Source organism: Botrytis fragariae (genome assembly GCF_013461495.1).
Source record: "Botrytis fragariae strain BVB16 chromosome Unknown tig00000112, whole genome shotgun sequence".
Taxonomy (NCBI): Eukaryota; Fungi; Ascomycota; class Leotiomycetes; order Helotiales; family Sclerotiniaceae; genus Botrytis; species Botrytis fragariae.
The window spans coordinates 1,659,811-1,680,356 of record NW_023500997.1 but is presented as its reverse complement, the minus strand read 5'-3'; the positions used below and the strand labels follow the sequence as shown (position 1 = coordinate 1,680,356).

The 20,546-nt window shown below is 43.4% G+C and overlaps 9 protein-coding genes across 9 annotated transcripts; 5 read left to right on the top strand and 4 right to left on the bottom strand.

Annotated features, from left to right (window-relative positions):
* Positions 1-436: 436 nt before the first annotated feature.
* On the bottom strand, positions 437-1,629 carry Bfra_008061 (putative cell division control protein 2 protein; the record flags this gene model as incomplete). Its single annotated transcript, XM_037338426.1, has 3 exons — positions 437-731; positions 815-1,490; positions 1,593-1,629. 3 exons carry the CDS (start codon positions 1,627-1,629, stop codon positions 437-439), a joined length of 1,008 nt encoding a protein of 335 aa, XP_037190489.1.
* A 921-nt stretch (positions 1,630-2,550) lies between these two features.
* Bfra_008060 (putative 2og-fe oxygenase family protein) lies at positions 2,551-3,823 on the top strand (the record flags this gene model as incomplete). Its single annotated transcript, XM_037338425.1, has 2 exons — positions 2,551-2,884; positions 3,102-3,823. 2 exons carry the CDS (start codon positions 2,551-2,553, stop codon positions 3,821-3,823), a joined length of 1,056 nt encoding a protein of 351 aa, XP_037190488.1.
* A 209-nt stretch (positions 3,824-4,032) lies between these two features.
* Positions 4,033-6,363, top strand: Bfra_008059 (putative general amidase protein; the record flags this gene model as incomplete). The annotated part of the gene is made up of 8 exons (XM_037338424.1): positions 4,033-4,515; positions 4,565-4,692; positions 4,740-5,448; positions 5,537-5,575; positions 5,626-5,659; positions 5,713-5,964; positions 6,024-6,158; positions 6,248-6,363. The coding sequence occupies 8 exons, from the start codon at positions 4,033-4,035 to the stop codon at positions 6,361-6,363; spliced, it is 1,896 nt and encodes a 631-aa protein (XP_037190487.1).
* A 1,560-nt stretch (positions 6,364-7,923) lies between these two features.
* Bfra_008058 (putative ankyrin and het domain-containing protein) lies at positions 7,924-9,828 on the top strand (the record flags this gene model as incomplete). The annotated part of the gene is made up of 1 exon (XM_037338423.1): positions 7,924-9,828. The coding sequence occupies one exon, from the start codon at positions 7,924-7,926 to the stop codon at positions 9,826-9,828; it is 1,905 nt and encodes a 634-aa protein (XP_037190486.1).
* Positions 9,829-10,144: 316 nt separating this feature from the next.
* On the bottom strand, positions 10,145-11,542 carry Bfra_008057 (putative nad-dependent deacetylase sirtuin-5 protein; the record flags this gene model as incomplete). The annotated part of the gene is made up of 3 exons (XM_037338422.1): positions 10,145-10,567; positions 10,615-10,868; positions 11,059-11,542. 3 exons carry the CDS (start codon positions 11,540-11,542, stop codon positions 10,145-10,147), a joined length of 1,161 nt encoding a protein of 386 aa, XP_037190485.1.
* Positions 11,543-13,208: 1,666 nt separating this feature from the next.
* On the bottom strand, positions 13,209-14,249 carry Bfra_008056 (putative duf455 domain protein; the record flags this gene model as incomplete). Its single annotated transcript, XM_037338421.1, has 1 exon — positions 13,209-14,249. The coding sequence occupies one exon, from the start codon at positions 14,247-14,249 to the stop codon at positions 13,209-13,211; it is 1,041 nt and encodes a 346-aa protein (XP_037190484.1).
* Positions 14,250-14,718: 469 nt separating this feature from the next.
* Bfra_008055 (putative splicing factor spf30 protein) lies at positions 14,719-15,712 on the top strand (the record flags this gene model as incomplete). The annotated part of the gene is made up of 3 exons (XM_037338420.1): positions 14,719-14,769; positions 14,833-15,562; positions 15,618-15,712. 3 exons carry the CDS (start codon positions 14,719-14,721, stop codon positions 15,710-15,712), a joined length of 876 nt encoding a protein of 291 aa, XP_037190483.1.
* Positions 15,713-16,187: 475 nt separating this feature from the next.
* Positions 16,188-17,280, bottom strand: Bfra_008054 (putative nucleotide-binding protein 1 protein; the record flags this gene model as incomplete). The annotated part of the gene is made up of 5 exons (XM_037338419.1): positions 16,188-16,537; positions 16,583-16,807; positions 16,863-16,982; positions 17,035-17,164; positions 17,227-17,280. The coding sequence occupies 5 exons, from the start codon at positions 17,278-17,280 to the stop codon at positions 16,188-16,190; spliced, it is 879 nt and encodes a 292-aa protein (XP_037190482.1).
* Positions 17,281-17,458: 178 nt separating this feature from the next.
* On the top strand, positions 17,459-19,344 carry Bfra_008053 (putative transcription factor aatf che-1 protein; the record flags this gene model as incomplete). Its single annotated transcript, XM_037338418.1, has 3 exons — positions 17,459-17,519; positions 17,585-17,687; positions 17,745-19,344. 3 exons carry the CDS (start codon positions 17,459-17,461, stop codon positions 19,342-19,344), a joined length of 1,764 nt encoding a protein of 587 aa, XP_037190481.1.
* Positions 19,345-20,546: the final 1,202 nt, after the last annotated feature.

The following is a 20,546-nucleotide window of genomic DNA, read 5'->3' as shown; positions in this document are numbered from 1 at the left end:
TACAACTACAAGCATAAAAAATGGACTGTAGGCATGCTAGAAAGACGCCATCCATTAATTGTCTGTCTGTCCATCAAGACTGGCAAAAGTGTAGGTATAAAAAAAGACAAAAAGGCGCAGAAAACATAGGGTAGTAACATGGAGTAAATTAAGGGAAAAGAAAATGAAATGTAGCTTGTCAGCCATAACAGTGTATCCGATCCACTCCATTCATAATAAAACCCCTCCATGCATGCAATTCTTATCCTGAAGCTCATGGCTATTTGATGTATAGCTATAGCTCTATTCATCCATTTTCCTCGTCCGCCCCAACCATTCTTTCCTTCCGTTTAGTGTCCTTCACTCCCGTGGTTTTTAATATCATAAATCGTCTCAGCTCGTCTTATCGCATACTCATAGCCATCCATTGTATGCAATTATTGGTATGTTTCAGTCCTCAGTGGTATCCGTTTGTAGTTTTATATGTAGATGTAGTGCTTGCGCCTCGTCCGGAGTATGCCGCGCTTCCTTCCTCAAAATATGGGTGTGAACATGCTTGCTTGGCAGAAATACGTCCAGCTGGATCATAGACAAGCATCAATTCGAGAAGATCCAGTCCGTTATCGTCAAGATTCGTGCAAAGGGGTTGGCTCATGTCGCGTTGCCATTTGGGGAACGATGGTTTAAAGTCGGGGAAACAGGTCTTGTCACTGACACCGGGCCATTCTTGATCGTTAGGTGTACCTAGAAGTCTGTTGATATGTTAGCTAAACTCAAGGTATAGTAATGAATTCCATTGAGGAAGATTGGGAAAATGTAGAAGGTTGTGTCTTACTTGAAGATCTTGAAGATCTCGTCAATTTCAGAGTCACCTGGAAACAATGGCTTTCTGGTACACATCTCCGCGAAAATACATCCAACAGACCACATATCAACACCAGTTGAATATTGTCGACCTCCGAGAAGAATTTCAGGAGCACGGTACCATAAGGTAACAACCTCGTGGGTATATGTTCGAAGAGGGACACCAAAAGCACGAGCAAGACCGAAATCAGCAAGCTTGAGGTTACCATCCCTATCAATGAGCAAGTTCTGTGGCTTCAAATCTCGGTGAAGAACTCGATGGGCGTGACAATATCGGATGCCTTCGCACAATTGACTCATGAACTTCTTGATCATAGCATCACCCATACCCATTCTACCCAAATCTGGACCAGATCCTTCCGGTAAAGCTCTACCTCTACCACCATCGGCAACTGGAAGAGATTCCATATATTTCTTAAGATCGAGGTCGAGGAACTCCATGACGAGGTATAATTTATGGCCATCTGCGTGAACAATATTGAGAAGTCGAACAATATTTGGATCATTCATCTCCTTGAGGAGAGAAATTTCTCTAATGGCGGTACTAGGAACTCCTTCATCTTCTGCCTCGAGTCGAATCTTCTTAAGAGCAACAATACGTCCTGGATGGGAAAGATCCTTGGCTTTGTAAACAACACCGTAAGTACCTGCGCGTGAATAATGTTAGTATAAAATTCCTTGTTATTCAATGAACAAAAGACTCTGTGAGACGATTCTTTTGGCCGAGAGCTTGCGCGCATAGAACGTACCCTCTCCAATCTTTTCCAACTTCTGATAGTTCTCCATTGTCGAATATACTTGATGTTGAAAGGTTTAAAGAACGTTGAGGTCAGGTTGAAATAAATCTGCTTTTGTCCGTCGAAGTGGGGCGGTGAAGGAGGGGCAGTTTGGAATGGTAATTGATCCTGGGTTTATGGTAACAACAGCATCTATTTTGAAAGAAGATGGACCTATGCAAAGAGTGGAAGGATTCGTAAATGAGAGGAAGGGTAGCGAATTGGCTATAAGTAGATCGTTGTGGAGAAGGATTGTTGTTGTATTAAGTTGCCGTAGAATCTTTCGTGTCGTGATACTCGTGATACTCGAATTTGGACTCGAATTGAAGTGAGGTGGAGAGAAAGAGAAAGAAGAATTCGTACGGTATCGTTTGTAGTATTGTTAGTGTTGTCGTTCTGTTATTATTCGTGCTCAAGCTCAGGAGTAAACAAGAGAATAAGCAAACAACTAAACAACCAAACAACCAAACAACCAAACAACCAAACAAAACATTAAACAAATCGTAACCCAGGGCCAGGCGGAATAAGCGGGCGCGTTTTTGACGCGAGGTCGGATATACTGACTGTACTAGGTTCTAATGAGTAATGCCGAAAAGTCAAAAACCGTATAAAAAATACAAAATTGCATTCATGATCCTTGTCGGTGCGAGCTCTACCTCTCCTCTACCTTTTTTCTGTAGGTAAGGCACGATTCGATCAACTACCTACCTAAGAAGGTTACACTTAGTACACAGTGACTCCTCCTCGTTCGTTGGAAGCTTGAGTCAGATCAGAACTGTTGATTGGAACACTTCACAAGACAACTTCACAATCCTTGTACTAGTCAAACACCCCATACGGGAGAAAGTTTTCAACCAACTACCTAATCTTATCAAATCGATCAACAGGGAAAATACTTTCCTTCGTCGACATACTGCCAACAACCGCGAAGATGGGGAACGCCCTTCCAGATCAACCCACAACACCGACGGCCAAGATGGAGCAAAAGGAGCTTCATCAAAGTGCTCCCCGGCATTTGAAAGAAGCATTCAAGCTTTGTAAACAGACCACTTATACTACAACCGAAGAATCTCCTTCTATCACTGGAATGATTAATCTAGAAACCCTACCCAGAGAGGCGTGCAACATAGCTTTTCAAGACTTTATGACTGCTGCTCCTCTAAATACCTCTCAAAAGAGGTGTTCGACCGGATCACTTGATCATGAGTTACCTTTGTCTAGATTACAACTAGAAGGCTCATCGTATGGTTCTGAACTTATACCTGGTAGGAATCTCAACATCTCTTTCTTCTACCACAGCTACAAATGACCAAAAAAATAAGCCTATTCAAAAGATTCAGATTGGCTGAAAGACTAAAATACTCATACTTCTTTGCACCTCAAAATTTGTTGCATCTAAAAGACCAACCCGTATTTCTTTCTACGTTCTTTCCTCCGAACTTCCAATAGCCTTGGGCAAAACAACTTCTAATCATGATCTAGGTCTCATGGTTTTTCCATCTCTCATTCCCCCAGAGGTTCAGAAAGAGTTGATCCGGCGTATAGTACACCGCGATCTTCTGGATCCAAAGCACATGACCAATCTACATGCCCATTACGATGTCAAATTTCCACCTCGTGAAATTGCTTCTGGGGAATCAATTGTTGCCAAGCCGAAGGATCCAACAGTACACCCAAAAGCATTAAATTACTTGGAAGTCATGATGAAAAAATTACGCTGGATTACTCTTGGGGGGCAATATGACTGGACAAACAAAGTATATCCGGAAGAGGAGCCACCAAAATTCCCAAGTGATATTGCGAATCTTGTTGAAGGGCTTTTCCCTGATATGGAACCGCAAGCAGCCATTGTCAATTTTTATTCTCCAAAAGACACTTTACAATTACATCGGGATGGCGCAGAGAGTGTTGATCGCGGCCTTGTTAGCATCAGTCTTGGTTGTGATTGTATCTTCATGATCGCCTTGGACAACCCCAAATCCGAAAACGACCATTTAGTTCTCCGTCTCAGGTCTGGCGATGTACTTTATATGCAGAAGGATTCTCGATTTGCTTGGCATGGAGTTCCAAAGATAATTCCTAGCACGTGCCCAGATTATCTCGCAGACCTCGAATTGGATATAAAAAAGTTCCCACATTTCATGACGGATAAAAGAATCAATTTGAATGTGCGACAAGTGCGAGAGCGAAAGTCGGACCGTTGATTCGCCAATTTCAACTTAGCCCCTTTATGCTTACACCACCACCACGCGATAGTTTCCGACTAAATTAGAGTCTACCCGATGCATTGATAACAATCCACAACAACACATTTCCTTATCAGTTGGAGCAAAAATTTCATATAAAAATTCGACACCCCTTTGTACTGTCAACATAAATCTCAATCTTTTATTCTTTCATGGACCACACGACAATGAGAGAAATTATTATGGGTGGCGACGCAGATAGCCAGTCGCCCTTGCCTATCATGGGTTCTTGGGCGGCGACCCAACCAGCGAAATCAGATATATTGTGGCACATTCAGAGCAAACACATTTTACATTCTCTCGTCATTACCGCATCTCAAATTAAGACTTATTGGTACGGGAAGTTTTTTGAGGGAAACCAGCAACTTCATTCAAATCCAATCACCTCGGATTGGCAAATCATCGCAAAGAATAAGCGTGAATCGGTTAATGGTTTGATCCCTGAGAAATGGCGCTTGGACTCGATACCTTCGGTCGAGGAACAGAAAGATGTAACGGGCGATTACATTCAGCAATTTCTTTCCGCTCGAGAGATCGAGATTACTGAAACGGATGCTGTGGGAATTGTAGAGAAAACTAGTAGTGGCGAATGGAAGTCACGAGAAGTTTGTGAAGCTTTCTGTCACAGGGCGGCTTTGGCGCATCAACTGGTCAGCAATTTAACCTCAAATTTGAACAGCGATTCTAATATTGATGTAGGTTAATTGTTTGCATGAAATCTTTTTCGATGATGCTATTTCAGAAGCGCAAAAACTGGACGATTATTTGGCTGAACACAAAATGCCAATTGGCCCACTGCATGGATTACCAGTCAGCTTGAAAGACCAGTAAGTTCGCTCTATTTGGTAGACGCAAGTTTCTCACAATTCTTTAGGTTTCACGTCAGAGGTGTGGAAACCACGATGGGCTATGTAGGCTGGATTGGAACTTTTGAAGGAAAGAAAGGTACAGGGAAAGAGCGAGTGTTTGAGAGTGAGATGGTCAAAGAATTGCGGAGCCTTGGTGCGATAATGTTTTGTAAAACAACCGTTCCCCAAACACTCATGGCGGGTGAGACTGTCAACAATATTATGGGTACCACGGAGAACCCAAAGAACAGACTCTTAGGACCAGGCGGAAGTTCAGGAGGTGAAGGAGCATTGATAGGATTGAGAGGTAGTCCAGTAGGGTTTGGTACTGATGTTGGAGGAAGCATTCGGATTCCAGCAGCTTTCAATGGACTTTATGGTATTCGTCCTTCGGCAGGTAGAATGCCTTATGAAGGTATGGCCAACAGTTTGGCTGGACAAAATACTATTTTATCGGTTGTGGGCCCAATTGCCACAACAGCTCGATCTTTGAAATTGGTCATGAAGAGCATTCTTAGTGCTCAACCGTGGCTACATGATCCATTGGTGTGTGAAATACCATGGCGTGATGAACAAGAACAAATGGTTCTTGATGCTGTTGGATCTAATGGTGGCGGCCAATTGGCTTTCGGAGTCTTTAAGTGCGATAGAGGGGTTGCTCCTCAACCTCCTGTTGCTAGAGCTATTGATATCGTGGTTAACACTGTCAAGAGACTTGGACACAAGGTTATCGAAGTGAGTTGGAAACGCACCCAAATATTATGAATCATGAGAAACCCATTTTTCTCCTTTACATACATAGTTGCTAATCACAAAAATTTAGTGGAGCCCACCTTCTCATCAAAGAGGATGCGCGATAGGAGTAAGTTCCTCCCTCTATCTAAATAAATTTACTTCCTAACAACCAACTAGAGTAAAGCATGGTCTTTCGACGGAGGAAAAGATGGTTTGTCCCTCCAACGTTCCAATCTTTCCAACCTATAAACTCACAGCCTCTAGTTCACGAAGCCCTAGCACTCTCCGGCGAACCCATGATTCCTCAAATCCAAGGTCACTACAGTACTCTCAAACCTCAAATGACCGGTTTCGACATCGCCGCCGTTAATGTCGAGAAACGCGAATACCAAAAAGAATACATGGACTATTGGAACAGCACTGTCGCACTTACTGGTACTGGTAGAGCTATCGATGCGATCATTACTCCGTTGGCTCCTATGCCTGCGAATCTCACGATGACGTTTGATTATATTGGTATGTGTTCTTCTTGATGATAGTAGATAAGGTGGATAGAGCTAATCATGAGTGCATAGCGTATTCGACCTTTGTCAATCTTCTCGATTATAGCGCTGCAATCTTACCAGTCACGACGGTGGATAAAAGTGTGGATGTTTTCGATCCAGAGTATAAACCACTAAATGCAGAGGATGAAAAGGTTTGGAAATGCTGTACGTATCACTCGTTATCTTCATTTGTTGTCTGGGTCTTTGTACCAAGATCTTGGCAGGTTTGAAAGAGAAATGCTAACGAACATCAGATGATCCGGAAGTTTATGATGGTGCGCATGTGAGCGTGCAGATTGTGGGGAGAAGGTTTCAAGAGGAAAAGGTCATTGCTATTACCGAGATGCTTGGAGATGCATTGGGGAAATAGTAATGTCTGAGGGGGCAGAAGGGAAGGAGTTTGGATTCTGGAAGTCGCACTGGGATTTGAAGTTTATGTGGGATGTTATGATATGATATGATTGCATAGTTTAGGTATGGTCTTGGTTATTAGAGGGATACCAGATGGATTTTGTTTCTCTTTGGAGTTGGGACAAATTTAGCATAACATCATAGTATAATAAGATTGTACATAGCATAGCTTGCGAAATATAAATTGTTTAGCATCGAAACCATTACCATCTCGGAATTGCTCGCGTGCCTCGGTCGGTGAAAGATTCATGGGAGAGAGATAAGAAAAAGAAGCTACCGGTACATCAAAGAGTAATGCCAAGCAATCTATTCGCAGTAGCTAGTTTTACATTCTTCTAGTGTCGATCTAATGTATTTAGCATCTGTCTAGCCCAAAATTCATTCTTTATCGTGGCTTGATATGTGCCGATTGGTAGGTTTTTGGTCCCTTTTTGCATTAGATTGCGAGATTGATTGATGGCAAAGTATGCGTAGGAGGTACAAGGAATCCATTGCTTAAGTACCTACCTACTCTGCAATAGTTAGTCTCCACTTCAACTGAATCAATAACCACCGTCATCATCATCGATATAGAAATCGATAGTCTCGATTGTTGGAATTTATTACGCAGTAGGTTTCCTTTCTTCTTTCTTCTTGTCTCCACTATATATATCATGTGATTCTACTCCTCTTAACCCCACCTTCTCTTAGAATGTAGCAAAAAGAGTGAGGGAGATTGATTTGCCAAAAAGAGTGTCAAAGAAGATGGTGTTGTCTGTGGTGTAGAGTAAGTAGAAAGATTCAAATAGATACAAAAAATGCAAAATGAACGTTTCCGAATCCGGGAATCGAACCCGGGGCTACTCGGTTCTCTATCAAGTGATATTGAAAGCGAGTTATGTTAACCCCTACACTAATTCGGATTTGAGGATATTTGATGTTTGATGGATGATTCAAACGTATAATAAAATATAAATAGATTTTCAAAGATGGAAAAAAAAGTGAGTAGAAAGGTTATTGCTATGGAATGTGGGAAATAGTGGAATATGTGGATATTTGAAGCTAAGGACTAATCAAATTGGATTGGTTGAGCTGTAGACTTCTCTTCTCGTCTGGTAGGTAGATTTTGATTGGTCCCTGAGATGTCTGGACGGGATAGGTATGGTCTGCGCATGAGGTTTACGACCTATGATCTAAATACCTAAAGATATTCCTATTTCCTTAGCAAGTGCGACGGTGTTAACAAGATACATGTCTAGAAACTACAATTTTCTATTTAAGATCGATGCCCGCATGAAGGATCTCGAACTGCATTCTGAGTTTCTCTGCGTCTCTATTGGCTGTGCAGTGCGCCACATCACTACTATTATTTCTATCCATGCTTTAATCTTTGCTATGATGGATTCCTTTTTGTTTGGGGATTGTAACGACATCAATCTTGTATATACAAATTAATGGTTAGTCACCTTTATCCGGGGAGTAGACATTGCAGTTGAACGTCGTCATTATCTACTATTCATACCGCTCAACATATGTATACATGGCTAGTGCTATTTATAGATCACTCGATGACACAATCCAGGAGATTCGGGTGCTCAGAATTCTCCCAGGTAAAACAGGGTTTCTTGATGAGATTCTGGCATGTACATTTGAATACGTTTCATTGGCGGACAAGCCTACTTTTGCTGCACTTTCCTACACATGGGGCGATGTTTTCTATGATGAAGGGTATTCCACAGGTGATACGATACCCGATGAATGTTCAGCAGGGTTGCCATCAGCCCGCATAGCTATTGATGGATTGCCCACGAAAGTTGGGAGGAACCTACTGGATGCTCTCAAGTACTTTCGATCCGAAGCGGCAGTAAAAACGACTCAGCGAACGTCCCCGCCAAAGCCTTGCTTTACACCAGAGACTCGTCTTTGGGCAGATGCCTTATGTATCAACCAAGAGGATTTGATAGAAAGAAATCAGCAGGTATCCATCATGCATCAAATCTATAAGCATGCTTCCCGCATATTAGTTTGGCCAAGCATTCCTCATTGTGAAGGTCAAAGGGAACTCGCTGCCATTATCGACAGTTTTGGAAATGATCATTGGAACACTACTCAATCGCTTCTAAGATCACACAACACCAAACTTATTACCATTCTTCAAAATCCTCAGTTCGATAAATGCTGGGAAGCACTCGAGAAGATTCACAAATCAACTTACTGGAACCGACTCTGGATTGTCCAAGAAGTCCTGAGCAATTCTGAAACCTGGGTGTACGTTGGCGAGGAGCTCATTCCCCTCCTCCCTCTTCTCGCCATAAGTCTAGCACTCCAATATCTAGACAACAGCGAAATTGAAACTCTTCCGCCATACACAACCTATGTCATCGAATCTGTTCGAATCCCTGCCAATCTACCGCTCCTAGATGGCAAACTAAATTTCTCAGACCCAACAGCCAGGCCTATGGAACTTCTCGATATTCTCCAAACATTTCGCAGATTCGAATGCAGAGATCCACGAGATAAAGTTTATGGGCTGGCCGGACTTTCCAACACATACCACCAGAAACTGACAATTGATTACTCCAAGAGCGTGGCTGAAATATACAAAGATGTTGCTCGCCTGATTATTGAAACAACACATCGACTGGAAATAATTTGCGCTGATGAAAACACAAAATGTCATTGTCCTTCGGGCTCACACGAGGATTTATCTTCACTACCAACATGGGTACCCAATTGGTCTTGTATTCGAGATGGTACTGGTCTTCGTCCTGGACTCTTAAGAGGTCGAACTGCGGATCATTTGTTTCAGTGGAACGCCTCGGGGAATATGCTTATCAATGCACAAATTTCCGAGGATGGCAATATGTTAAACTGTAGAGGCGTACATCTTGCTACTATTACTCATATCGTACATCCAGTGGATGATCATGGACCTCTAGATTTTCGCTCTATACTTGAATTGTTCCATAAGACATATGATATCAATAGCTCTAACCAAGTCGCGTTATTTGCAGCGCTGAGAAAAACGCTTTTGAAAACGGGTTATATAGGCGAACTCGTATCACACCACTTACCAGTCCAGGTATTTCTTAAGATATGTAATATGTTTCTCGCCCAAACTTCACCACTGCGAGAGAATGATGCAGAGCTAGTGAGCCAACTGTTTTACTATCTCAAAATGGCAATGGAGGATCGATGTTTCTACACGGGTATGACGACCGAGGACGGGAGGGGGAACAGCGTAATGGGTGTTACGTTTCCATTTTCAAGAGAGGGAGATGTGATTGCTGTGTTGCATGGATGTAGATGGCCTGTTTTGTTGAGGAGACGAGGGTTCGAGGAACGGGATGGGTTTACGGTTCTGGGGGAAGTGTATGTAAACGGGTTTATGAATGGAGAAGGGCTGGGATTGGAGATTAGCGAGAAAGTGTTTGAGATATATTGATGTGGATGGTGTATCAGGATTGGCCGTAGGCTTTCAATCAAAGGGGAAGGCGTTCGTCGATTAAGCGAACGACCAGTCGCCAAGGCAAACTTCAACACTATGAACGCAAATCGACTTCTGACTACTTGAATTTTATTGACGTCAACGAACTTTTGAAGTCTCGCTAGTGCTAGAGGCTGTCTTCATTCAGTAAAACGAGCAATAGACTATATGAATTAATGCAGTCATTTTGATGGTCAAGCTCGCCACCATGACATGATTTTCAATAGTCTCGTATTTCAATCACAATCGACTTTCTGTACGCCACATCACAGCTTCAAGCCTTCTCCTCGTCATTTCCATTTTCTTCCCCATCGTTCAAAGGACTCAAAATCTCGTCCAAAATCGCACCCGCATCACCTAAAAACAACCAATCATCCTTGCCTAATCCACCCGCACTACCCAATCCATCCGCATCCATATTGATCACTGCAACTCTTGCACCCGCGTCCCTCGCAACATCTACATATCCTGCTGCCGGATATACTTTTGCCGTTGTTCCAACGACCAAGATAAGATCAACAGGTGCTTTGTCAATCCATCGATCTACTTCATCTAGAGTATCTTCTGGGAGAGCTTCTCCAAACCATACGATATCCGGACGTAAGAGAGCAGTGGCACATTGGGGACAATGAGGAAGTTCTTCTTTATTGATCGTGGTTGTTTGTTTGTTTGGATCAAGATAAGTGATCATTGCTTGCTAGATATACATTAGCTATAGGTGACTTTGAGGAAGTTGCATCGTACTTGGACTTCCGGGCCAACTCGAGATAGCATTGCAGGGCTGAGGGTTAGGGGGATGTAAGGTCTCACCGTTTCCGTAGCTGCGGGAAGAATTTTGATATCATCCTCGCTGGTGATTGCGATAGATGGATGAAAAGGATCGTCGAAATTGTTACGTTCACGGTAAGAACAAACAGGGTCGGCACATTTGATGTCACAAAGACAGCCGTGAAGAAGTTTGAGGGAGCCTTCTGGATGACCCGCACGTTGAGCCAAACCTGATTGGATTAGTAAAGACTTAGGTCTATCGCCCCTAATAGTAAGGTAAATAGCTCAAAAATTGAGGTTGAATTGGGGATTTAAGTTGAGAGATTGCCACTTGACAACTCTCGATCACCTCCAGTTCGAGTACTTTCGGCCACAAAATATGATAACAGACAACATAAGATGCATCTCTCCCAAACTTACCATCAACATTCTGCGTCAAACACACAAATCCCTCTTCTCCATCCTTCTTCATTCTCTTCGCCAATTCCGCCAGCGCGAAATGTCCCTTATTCGGTTCCGCAGCAAGAGCCTTATGACGTCTATATGAATAAAACAGCCAAACCAAGCCCGGATCTCTGGTGAAAGCATCCAGGGTAGCAAGATTTTGCGAGCGGTAGTTTCTCCACATGCCACCTGGACCTCTAAAAGTGTCAAGACCAGACGAAGCGCCAAGACCCGCACCGCAAAGAGCGAGAACTCGAGTGGAGGAGGCAAGTACTTTTTTGAATGAGGCAATATCGTTACTAGGCCCGTGATCGGGGTTGGAGCTAGAAGCGCGTTGCAGAGGCATCGAGTTTGCGGACGCCATTGTGAATGTAAGATGGGCGTTGATGACTTTTTTGATTACAGAAAGTTGATAGGATCTGGGAATAGTTGGTAGGATACTTTGGGGATGCAGGTGCATTATTTGTAGAGTTTTGTGTAAGGCTGAGTGGCGCAGTTTGCCTAACCCCACGCCATGGTTGCCTAGATACCAGTTGTTGTGTATTGGCAGATTCACTGGTAAAACTTCAATAGAAGGCAGTGTAACATTGTGGATGGATTGTGAGATAATATTTATCATTTACGAGGTTGGACATATGCAGGTTGCACGGAGGTTCTTATCGACGATCACGTGGCAACATAATCTGACACAAACCTGACAATCGAACAAAAACCGATGTATAGAGCATCGTTAGATCAACAAATACTATACATTAGTTATCAATCCTGTGCGGCTCCGAGCATTGAACGCTGGCCATAGAAAAGGCACAACCCTATGCGTTGCGTGATACCCGGAGTGTATGGATAGATAAGTAATGTTAAACCAACTCACCCACCTGCAACAAGTCGGATTTTACGATCAGCAGTCTAACTAAATCACAGCGAAGCATAAATAATGGCAGGAGATTGCCAGGCCTTCATAATCATGAGTGAAGAAGCTAAGAGGGTACTAAAGTTGAGTGTTGGCTTTCATTTAGCTACATGACGAAGAATGAACCTCTGATTGCCCCTATTCCCAAACGAATGTCCATTGATATTGTCTCAAGAGTTTTGCGCCTAGACCCGGAGCGAAGAAAAAGTTGAGGGTGATGTTAAGTCGTTTCATGAGACCTGGAAATACAACTCATGCATTTTATGTCGGAGGTCGGAGACTTGAGAGTGCTGAAGATACGGCCTCGCGATTAGATTATAAAATTGACATACTGCTGATCTGTAGAAATCGAATAGGCAGAACAACCGGGTTTTGAGGAATACTATTTGGGGAGGATGACAATCTGAAAAGAATTAGATTCACTCTTGATGTCATTCCTGTTGCAAGAACAGTTGCTTCTTCGCTAACGATGAGGGATTTGTAAAGATGAGGCTTTTGCACGACGAATCCGCCTCGTCTGATAAGCTTACTCACTGCCACCGATAAGACTTGGTAAAAAAACACATCGTCATTCAGATATGCAACAAAACTTTTGTTGAAACGGTAATTTCCGTCTTGATTAACGTACGACAAGGCGGAAGGAACAAAGGGGTGATTGGGTGGGTCATAGGAAAAGTGCTACATAACTCTTAGCATTTCATCCTTCCCAATTCAATAGTTGAGTCCGGTGACAAAATTACGCTTCCAAATTATAGTAACCATTGCATTTGGTGAAAAAGATGTTGATAATATTCAGATCTCAGTAACAACAAGAGGCCACTCACTTGATGACTTTTGAAGTGTTCTGTTCTCAGTGAAGGACCGGCATTGGCTCGTGCGTCAAGCGGTTCCGCTGCGAAAGTATTGAGAAAAAGGCTATGCTAAGGCATCTTGCAGGTCTAGACGAGACCAACTTACTGTTGATGTATAAGCTTCATGCAGGACTCCACCATATGTTGAGGACAAAATCGGCTAGGCTGACAGACAAATGTTTGGTAGCCTCATAAACAATGAAAACGTGGTGCCTGTTAGGCATTTCAAGCCTACTGGGAATATTCTCTTCATTCTCCGTACTTTCCATTGTCCATAGACATTGCATAACAAAATAGCAAAAGGGTATCGAAAAAAATCCCGTGACCACAACGCCAGAACTCCACCTAGATGCCTTCTATAATAATCAATTATCGGAATCATAATCGACCAAACCAGTCACCTTTGGTATAGGCGAAGCGTCTTCAAGAACGGGTGTGGATATCTTCCTCTTAACACCAGCTAGCAAAGTTTTGGCTATGCCTTTGGCGCCGTTTGATTGCTTGTTGACAAGGAACGGATCTATCGCAGCTCTTGTATTACCTCTGATCTCAGCCACGGCATCGTTACGTTGTTTTGCAGCCAATGCCTCAGCTTGCTTTCTTCGCGAGAGATTTGAGACCTTCTTGTCTGCTGTAGACGGTTGGCTGTCAATTTCAAAGAGAGGCTTCGAAATTGTCTTGTTGATATTGATTGGAGAATCTATACTTCCAAATTCAACGAAACCCGCCCTCCTTATATCTTCCTCGTGCTCCGGCAACAAGTCAAGGCCCAAACTCATTTTATCTTGTAGTGCAGATGCTACGCCAGCTTCTTTTTCTCGCGCCTTTCTCCCCTCTCGAAAAGCTCTTCTTAATTTTCTATTCGCTTCATGTGGATCTTCCCATTGTTCAGAAAGATCTTGCAACTCTTCCAGTCGTCTCTTACTACCTACTAGCCTTTCTTTCTCCTCGACCTTTCCCTCTAAAGATGCAAATGCGTTGTTTCTTAGATTCTCCCTCTCCTCCTCGGACAATATTTTGGTATCCCCGTCCAGGACTTTATCTTCGCCTGTATCTCGTTTCCTCGCGCCATCAGTGATCACATACGCTGTATTCTTTGGATCCGTACGTATCTCAATCCAACCGCCGCAAGCAATATGTTTCATGCGAAAACTATAGATCGGCGTCGAGAAATAGTTTCCTACTTTCTTTTTCTCCGCATTGAATCGTACCCCTTGTCCTATTAAGGTGGGCTTCGGGCAATGCGTGCACCAGATAGAATATGGCATCTCGAATCGTACCGTCAGAATACCCTGAGAAATCTTATTCGCTCGAGCTCCCAAAGCGTGCTTTCCATGCAACTGGTTTCCACTCATTAATCCCTCCTGATCAGGAGGGACATAACGTCCCATGTTGAAGCCTTGCATTTTTCGTTTGGTTAGAAGTGAACTTCGTGATGATCGAGTCTGCGTGAATAACGTCAAGATGGAACTGCCTGTCCGTTGGCATATGCTTTCGTTGACGCGGAAATCATTCCCCCCGCCCTTTATTAAATTTGGGTGTTTAACGTACGGTGACTTTCTGTGACGTAGATTGGTAAACTTGAGATGTGGTTGTGATAAGATCGAGACGAGAAATTCCCAAGTTAGTAATTAACATCGGCTCTTAGTAGTACCGTATCACGTGCATATGTAAGATTAAGGTTATCGCCTCTCGAGATTTGAGTATCCTACTGTTTCTTGTCGCCAACACACATTCTTGATATCATATTGCCGTATCTTTGTTTAACATTGATTTCAAAAAAGCGCCGCTTAATACCTCTGCTATTTTGTTCGCGTATCAACGAAAGGATTATCAAATTTACCTTATATACACAAGCAAAGACTCAGGTCTACCATGTCGGACGTTGCAGGATTAGAGAATGATATCAAGGAGTATAAGCTGCAGGTAGGCTCGCGAGTTACTGTTCTATTATTATTGCATATTTGAAATGCTGACATTTTTTTATAGCTAGAGACTGTCCAGTTGGGGCTACAAGCAGATCCTGATAATGTAGAGCTTCAGACACTACAGGCTGAACTCGAAGAAGTCATTTCCCTCACCGAATCCACGATCGCAGAACTAAAGCCAGCTCCAGCACCTGTAGCCCAACCAAAGAAACCCTCGGAGCCACCCATAAAAGAAAAATGGTCACGAGAAAACCACCCTGCTTTCAAGAAAGCAGTGCCTCCTCCACCCGAAGAGCCCGAAGTTGTAACGTCTTTTTCGGTCAACGATATGGTATTGGCGAAATGGCATTCAGGCGATAAAGGATTTTACCCAGCTCGAATCACATCTATAACCGGCTCTTCTACATCTCCTGTTTACATTGTCAAGTTCAAGAACTATGACACCACAGAGACTCTGCGAGCCAAGGATATTAAACCCATAGTCAACCCAAATAAGCGTAAAGCTGATGGTACACCAGTCGTAGCTTCGGTCCCTACCCCTCCATCGACATCGAATGTTATTTCGGCAGCTGCCGATATTGATCCAGAACTCGCGCAACAATCTAAGCGCGAGCCAAGCAAAGTCAGTGATGGGCCCACGAGACCGGCCAAAGTCCCAAAGAAGATCAAGGCAAAGAAAGAATTAGATGACGGTAAGAAGAAATGGCAGGACTTCGCTGCGAAAGGAAAGTTTGGAAAGGCAGGGAAGAAGGACAGTATGTTCCGTACCCCTGACGGGGTAAATGGCAGAGGTAAGAGACATTCCTTGATTCCTTTTATTCTCTCAATATCTAATACGTTATACAGTCGGATTTACCGGATCGGGACAAAGTATGCGAAAGGATCCGACGAGAAGTCGTCATATATACCAAACCAATGGTGACGAGGAGGGTTTCGCGTAAGAGGAAGTAGGGGAGGGGAGGGGAGGAGAGGGGAGGGGAGGGGCTACTCTCTGCAAGTATAGGTGTTCAGGCTGGATTTCCCTTTCTATTTTTCATTTTCCTTTTCTTCAGCATCATCATAGGCAATTTGATGTAGGCTGACATAGGCTTTGCGTATGAGGACTGGAATTTTGGATGCTTGTTCTTCGAATGAACCTAATTTTCTACCAGTATTGTTACCGAATGACAATGAAACATGCTAAAGATCGCTTTTGAATAGGAAACCTGAGCATCACGGGCCTTTTGGGGGCTTTCTGTTTTCACCTGACCTTGAATCAACAGTCCAGGTACGAAAATTTCTGCACCGCACTTGATACTACGATTTCTATGGCTCTCCTTTAATTTCGTTGCCCCTCCAAGTTCCTTAGCTTTACAATGCCTATATCGTTTGTTGCTCGCCACTTGACTGTTGTCATTCTGGTCTTAATAAACACTATCAGAACAAGCCGATCTTCTTTCCTACAGCTTCCGTGATTGACATAAATGCTTTTGCTCTTTCGCTCTCGGGCTCCGCTACGACGGTTGGTTTTCCCCTATCCGCGTCGTCGCAAATACTCGCATGTAATGGTATATCTCCCAGAAAATCAATTCCGTGCTTTTCACAAGCATTAGTAACCCCCGAATGCGATCCGAAAATATGTGTACTATTCTGACAATGTGGACATGTGAATAACGACATATTCTGTACCATTCCCAGAATTGGAATATCGATCTTCTTGAACATGTTGATACCTTTCACTGCATCTTTAAGAGCTATGTCTTGAGGTGTCGACACAATTACCGCTCCTGAAAATGGTTAGCATCTTCAACCAACAACAAGAATGCCCATACCATCCAGTACGATTTGCTGTGTTATAGTCAATTGAGTATCTCCGGTTCCTGGTGGCAAATCGAGAACCAAAACATCCAATCCACCCCAGTCTACCTCGTGTAGAAGTTGCTGTAGTGCCTTCATGACCATCAATCCACGCCACACAACTGGTGCAGCATCACCCACTAGGTAACCCATTGACATGGATTTGACGCCATAATTCGAGAGTGGTATAAGTTGATTGTCTGCCGCCCAAATATCAGACGTGTCCCATATATCTCATTCAGACCAAAGACGCACTTGAGGATAATCTAGGCTCTCCTGATAAATTCAATAGTGTTGGTATTGAGGGACCAAAAATATCTGTATCTAGAATACCACTTCTTAGACCACGGCGAGCAAAGGCGAGTGCAAGATTGGCTATCACTCAATCAGTAGTTGTTTTCATGTAGATATCACACTGATTTCGAACCAGAAAGCGTCGACTTTCCAACTCCCCCTTTCGCAGATGAAACTGCAATCACTTTCTTTACATCTTTTATCTTTCTTCGTTCGGGCAACCCACGCTGCATGCGCGGAATACTACCCGTTCGTGGTAATCCCTGGTATGCGTCAATGAAGAATCTCTCATCTAATCTCCTTTGAATAATGGACTTTTACATACCAATGGATTCTCATGCTGTAGGCTCCGTAGGGTAGAGAATAATCGTTGTTTCATTTTATTGCGATGTTTAATTGAAGCTTCAATGACAATGCGACGAGAGCTTAACTTTTGAGCGGATATGCACCCGCTAGCGCGCCAAGATTTCGTGGGGCGGAAGCTCCAAAATAATTTTTTGGATCGAAGTTCTGCGGAAAAACAAAACTTCTCAAAGTTTGAGGTAAAAACAAACAATATGGCGAAATCAAAGAATTTGGCAAAACAAATCAAGGAATTGGAAGATCCTATTCCTCAGGGTAAGTTTGTATTCTTGGGCAATTACCACAGAGACAATTTTATTGACTTGGGCTTCTTTTCGCAGATTTCGATCCAGAAGATGATAAGCCGGCGCAAGAGAGCGATTCGGAAAGTGGTGATGAGAGTGATGATGGATTGGCGGGGACAGAACATTATGTTCAAGTTGGGTAAGGAGTCTCTGTTTTATCTTCTTACAGTGAAGCTTTACTAATCAAAGATTACAGAAAGAGCAAGCTTCGAAAACCAGAAGAAGTCGCACTTGGCCCTCAGTATGCCGGATCTCGAGTCACTCGCGAACAATTGATGAATGGCGATGATGAAGATGAATCCAACTCTGTATATGAAAGCGCTGATGAAGAAGCAAAATTCGAGGGAATGGAGTTCAACGGGGAATTTGACGATGTGGAGGTCGATAGTGATGAGGCTTTGGCAGAGAGCGATGAAGAAAAGTTCAAGGATTTCGTCTTCCGAGGAAGTGGAAAGCCGAAGAAGCCTGTTGATGCGAAGAAACCATCGGATGTCAATGGCGTGAAGAAAAGACCTACTGCTGCCGATTTCATGTCGGATAGTGGTGAGGAGGAGGGCGTGAGATTATCTGAAGACGATGATGACGAGGATGATCTTGAGGATGAAGAGGGAGATCAAACTGATGAAGATGTCTTGGATGTTGATGCTCAACATGCCGAGGCCATGGAAGAAGATTCTGACGAAGAAAATGATGATTCGGAAAATCCTGACCAGAGTGATGAGGAGGAAGTTGGTAGTGATGAAGAGAGTGAAGAAGAAGCATCCGGCGACGACGAAAACGATGAAGACGAGCAAGCAAGACGTGCTGAATTGCGAAAGATTATGGGGGAAGAACAGAAAACAGTTGTTGCAACAATCTCTCAAGCAGCAAAAGCAGATGCAGAGAAGGGTAATGCTGTGAAGCAACAACGCAAAGCATTCGATTCCCTTCTCAATGTCCGCATTCGCCTTCAAAAGGCTTTAGTAGCTACCAACTCGCTAGCTGCAGCCGATGACAAAGATCAGGAGGATGGTGAGAATCCTTTCCAAGCCGCAGAAGAAGCTGCTCTTAAGTTATGGAACACAATCGATGGGCTTCGACACGATCTTTCAAAGGCGGCCAGTACGTCCAAAACAGGACAGAAACGGAAGCGCGGCATTGAATCCGCCACCTCCTCTTCTGCCATTTGGGAGCGAATGCAAGCTTCCGAGATTGCAAACATCGACAATCGACAGACTGTCCTTGAAAAGTGGTCTAGCAAAGTCCGCGCTACAACAGCCCTCCCTATCTCCCGCAAACTCAACCCTAACGCACCCCAACAATCCATCACTTCTCTTCTCCAAGATACACTTTCTAGTTCTGAACATCTCATTTCTCGCACCAAGGTCCCTCGCTCTTGCGCTCCTGTTCAAAAACAAATGAAGCTTACCACTGATCCAAACATTTACGACGATGCCGATTTTTACCAGCTGCTTCTCAAAGAATTGCTTGATCAACGAATGGTTGACTCTTCTTCTGCAGCTGCTGGTGAAGCTGGTAAACCAATGCAATGGACTGCAGTGAAAGAAGCAAAGACAAGAAAGAATGTTGATACCAAGGCTAGCAAGGGTAGAAAAATGAAATTCACAGTTCACGAGAAGTTGCAAAATTTCATGGCGCCGGAGGATAGAAATACGTGGGAAGAAAGCGCGAGGGATAGGTTTTTCGCAACTTTGTTGGGTAGGAAATTAGATCTGGGTGAGGGCGGTGATGAGGAGGACGTTAGTGATGATGGAGTGAACAACGAAGAGGCGGGTTTGATGTTGTTTAGATCTTGAGGTTGAGTTTGTTAGGCAAGAATGGTTTAAGACATACAGGTATAATAAAAGTTCGGTGATAGATGCATGGACACATAGCATAGCATAGCATAGCATAGGAGCTTACTTGGAAATTAAATAATACCAAAAAGAATGAACATTTTGCATAAGTGTTTTTCTAACCATCTGGCTCACTGTCGCAAAACATGATGACGAAGAGAAGTATCTACTACTAAGTTTCTCAACTCCAAGCTTCCCTTCAAACAACAAAAACCTAGAATTTTCCCAACATATCATCCCAACTCCATATATCGGGAGATACTGAATAAATATATGACTCTATTCGTCTAAACTCACTCGAGAATCCAGGGCCCGTTCCATGAATTCCAACGAGGAGCCCCCTATTCATTTTCCTCTTTTGTTGCCAAAATCAAAGTGAATTATGACACAGCGTCTGGTAACGTCAAGCACCGAGTCTCTCCTCTCCTCTTCTCGACTCAACTCTACCCCTTCCGGTGAGCTCTCATGTCTTAACCATATACTCTCTACATACGACCACACCCCCAACGAGCATGACCTTCCCCATTCTTTCAAATTAGAGAATCACTCTACAGGTATCTCTTCAGCGACCTTTCCCCCTGCGCTAAGTAATTTCCTTCCCTCGAATTTCCCATGCGTAGGTTTCTCATTCTCGTTCACACGTTACCAGACTATAGATTTGAAATTCGAGATTCCACTACATCGTGGTCGATATTGATTTTAAGATTCCGCTTTTACAATTCTCCCAAACTCACCTACCTACCTACCTACCCACCTACCTTGATTGGTACTCATCACCATGATTATCTAAAATGACTTCCTTGCCCCTTTCTCAGTCGCCAATTCACCATCATTGTCTAGCCCCAAATCACTCAATCAGATATCACGCAGGGAATTTCGACATTTGTGTGTATACATGCTCGCGAGTAAATCCATTATGCTAATCAAACACTCATTCTAAAGGTCCACCATCCCACCCATCAGCCAGGAAGCAATTTCAAAATATCAGGAACCATATTCGATCGAGGGATTTCCTCGCCTAACCCATGCACGCAGGCCCTATAAAGTTCAAAACTCCATTCCTTTATTTATATCAAGACCCTATTCCATCCTGCCCATTACTTATCACCCCCCAGTCCACAAATACAAAGCTCAGAAGCCAAATTGGGTTTCCAAAACTCTCG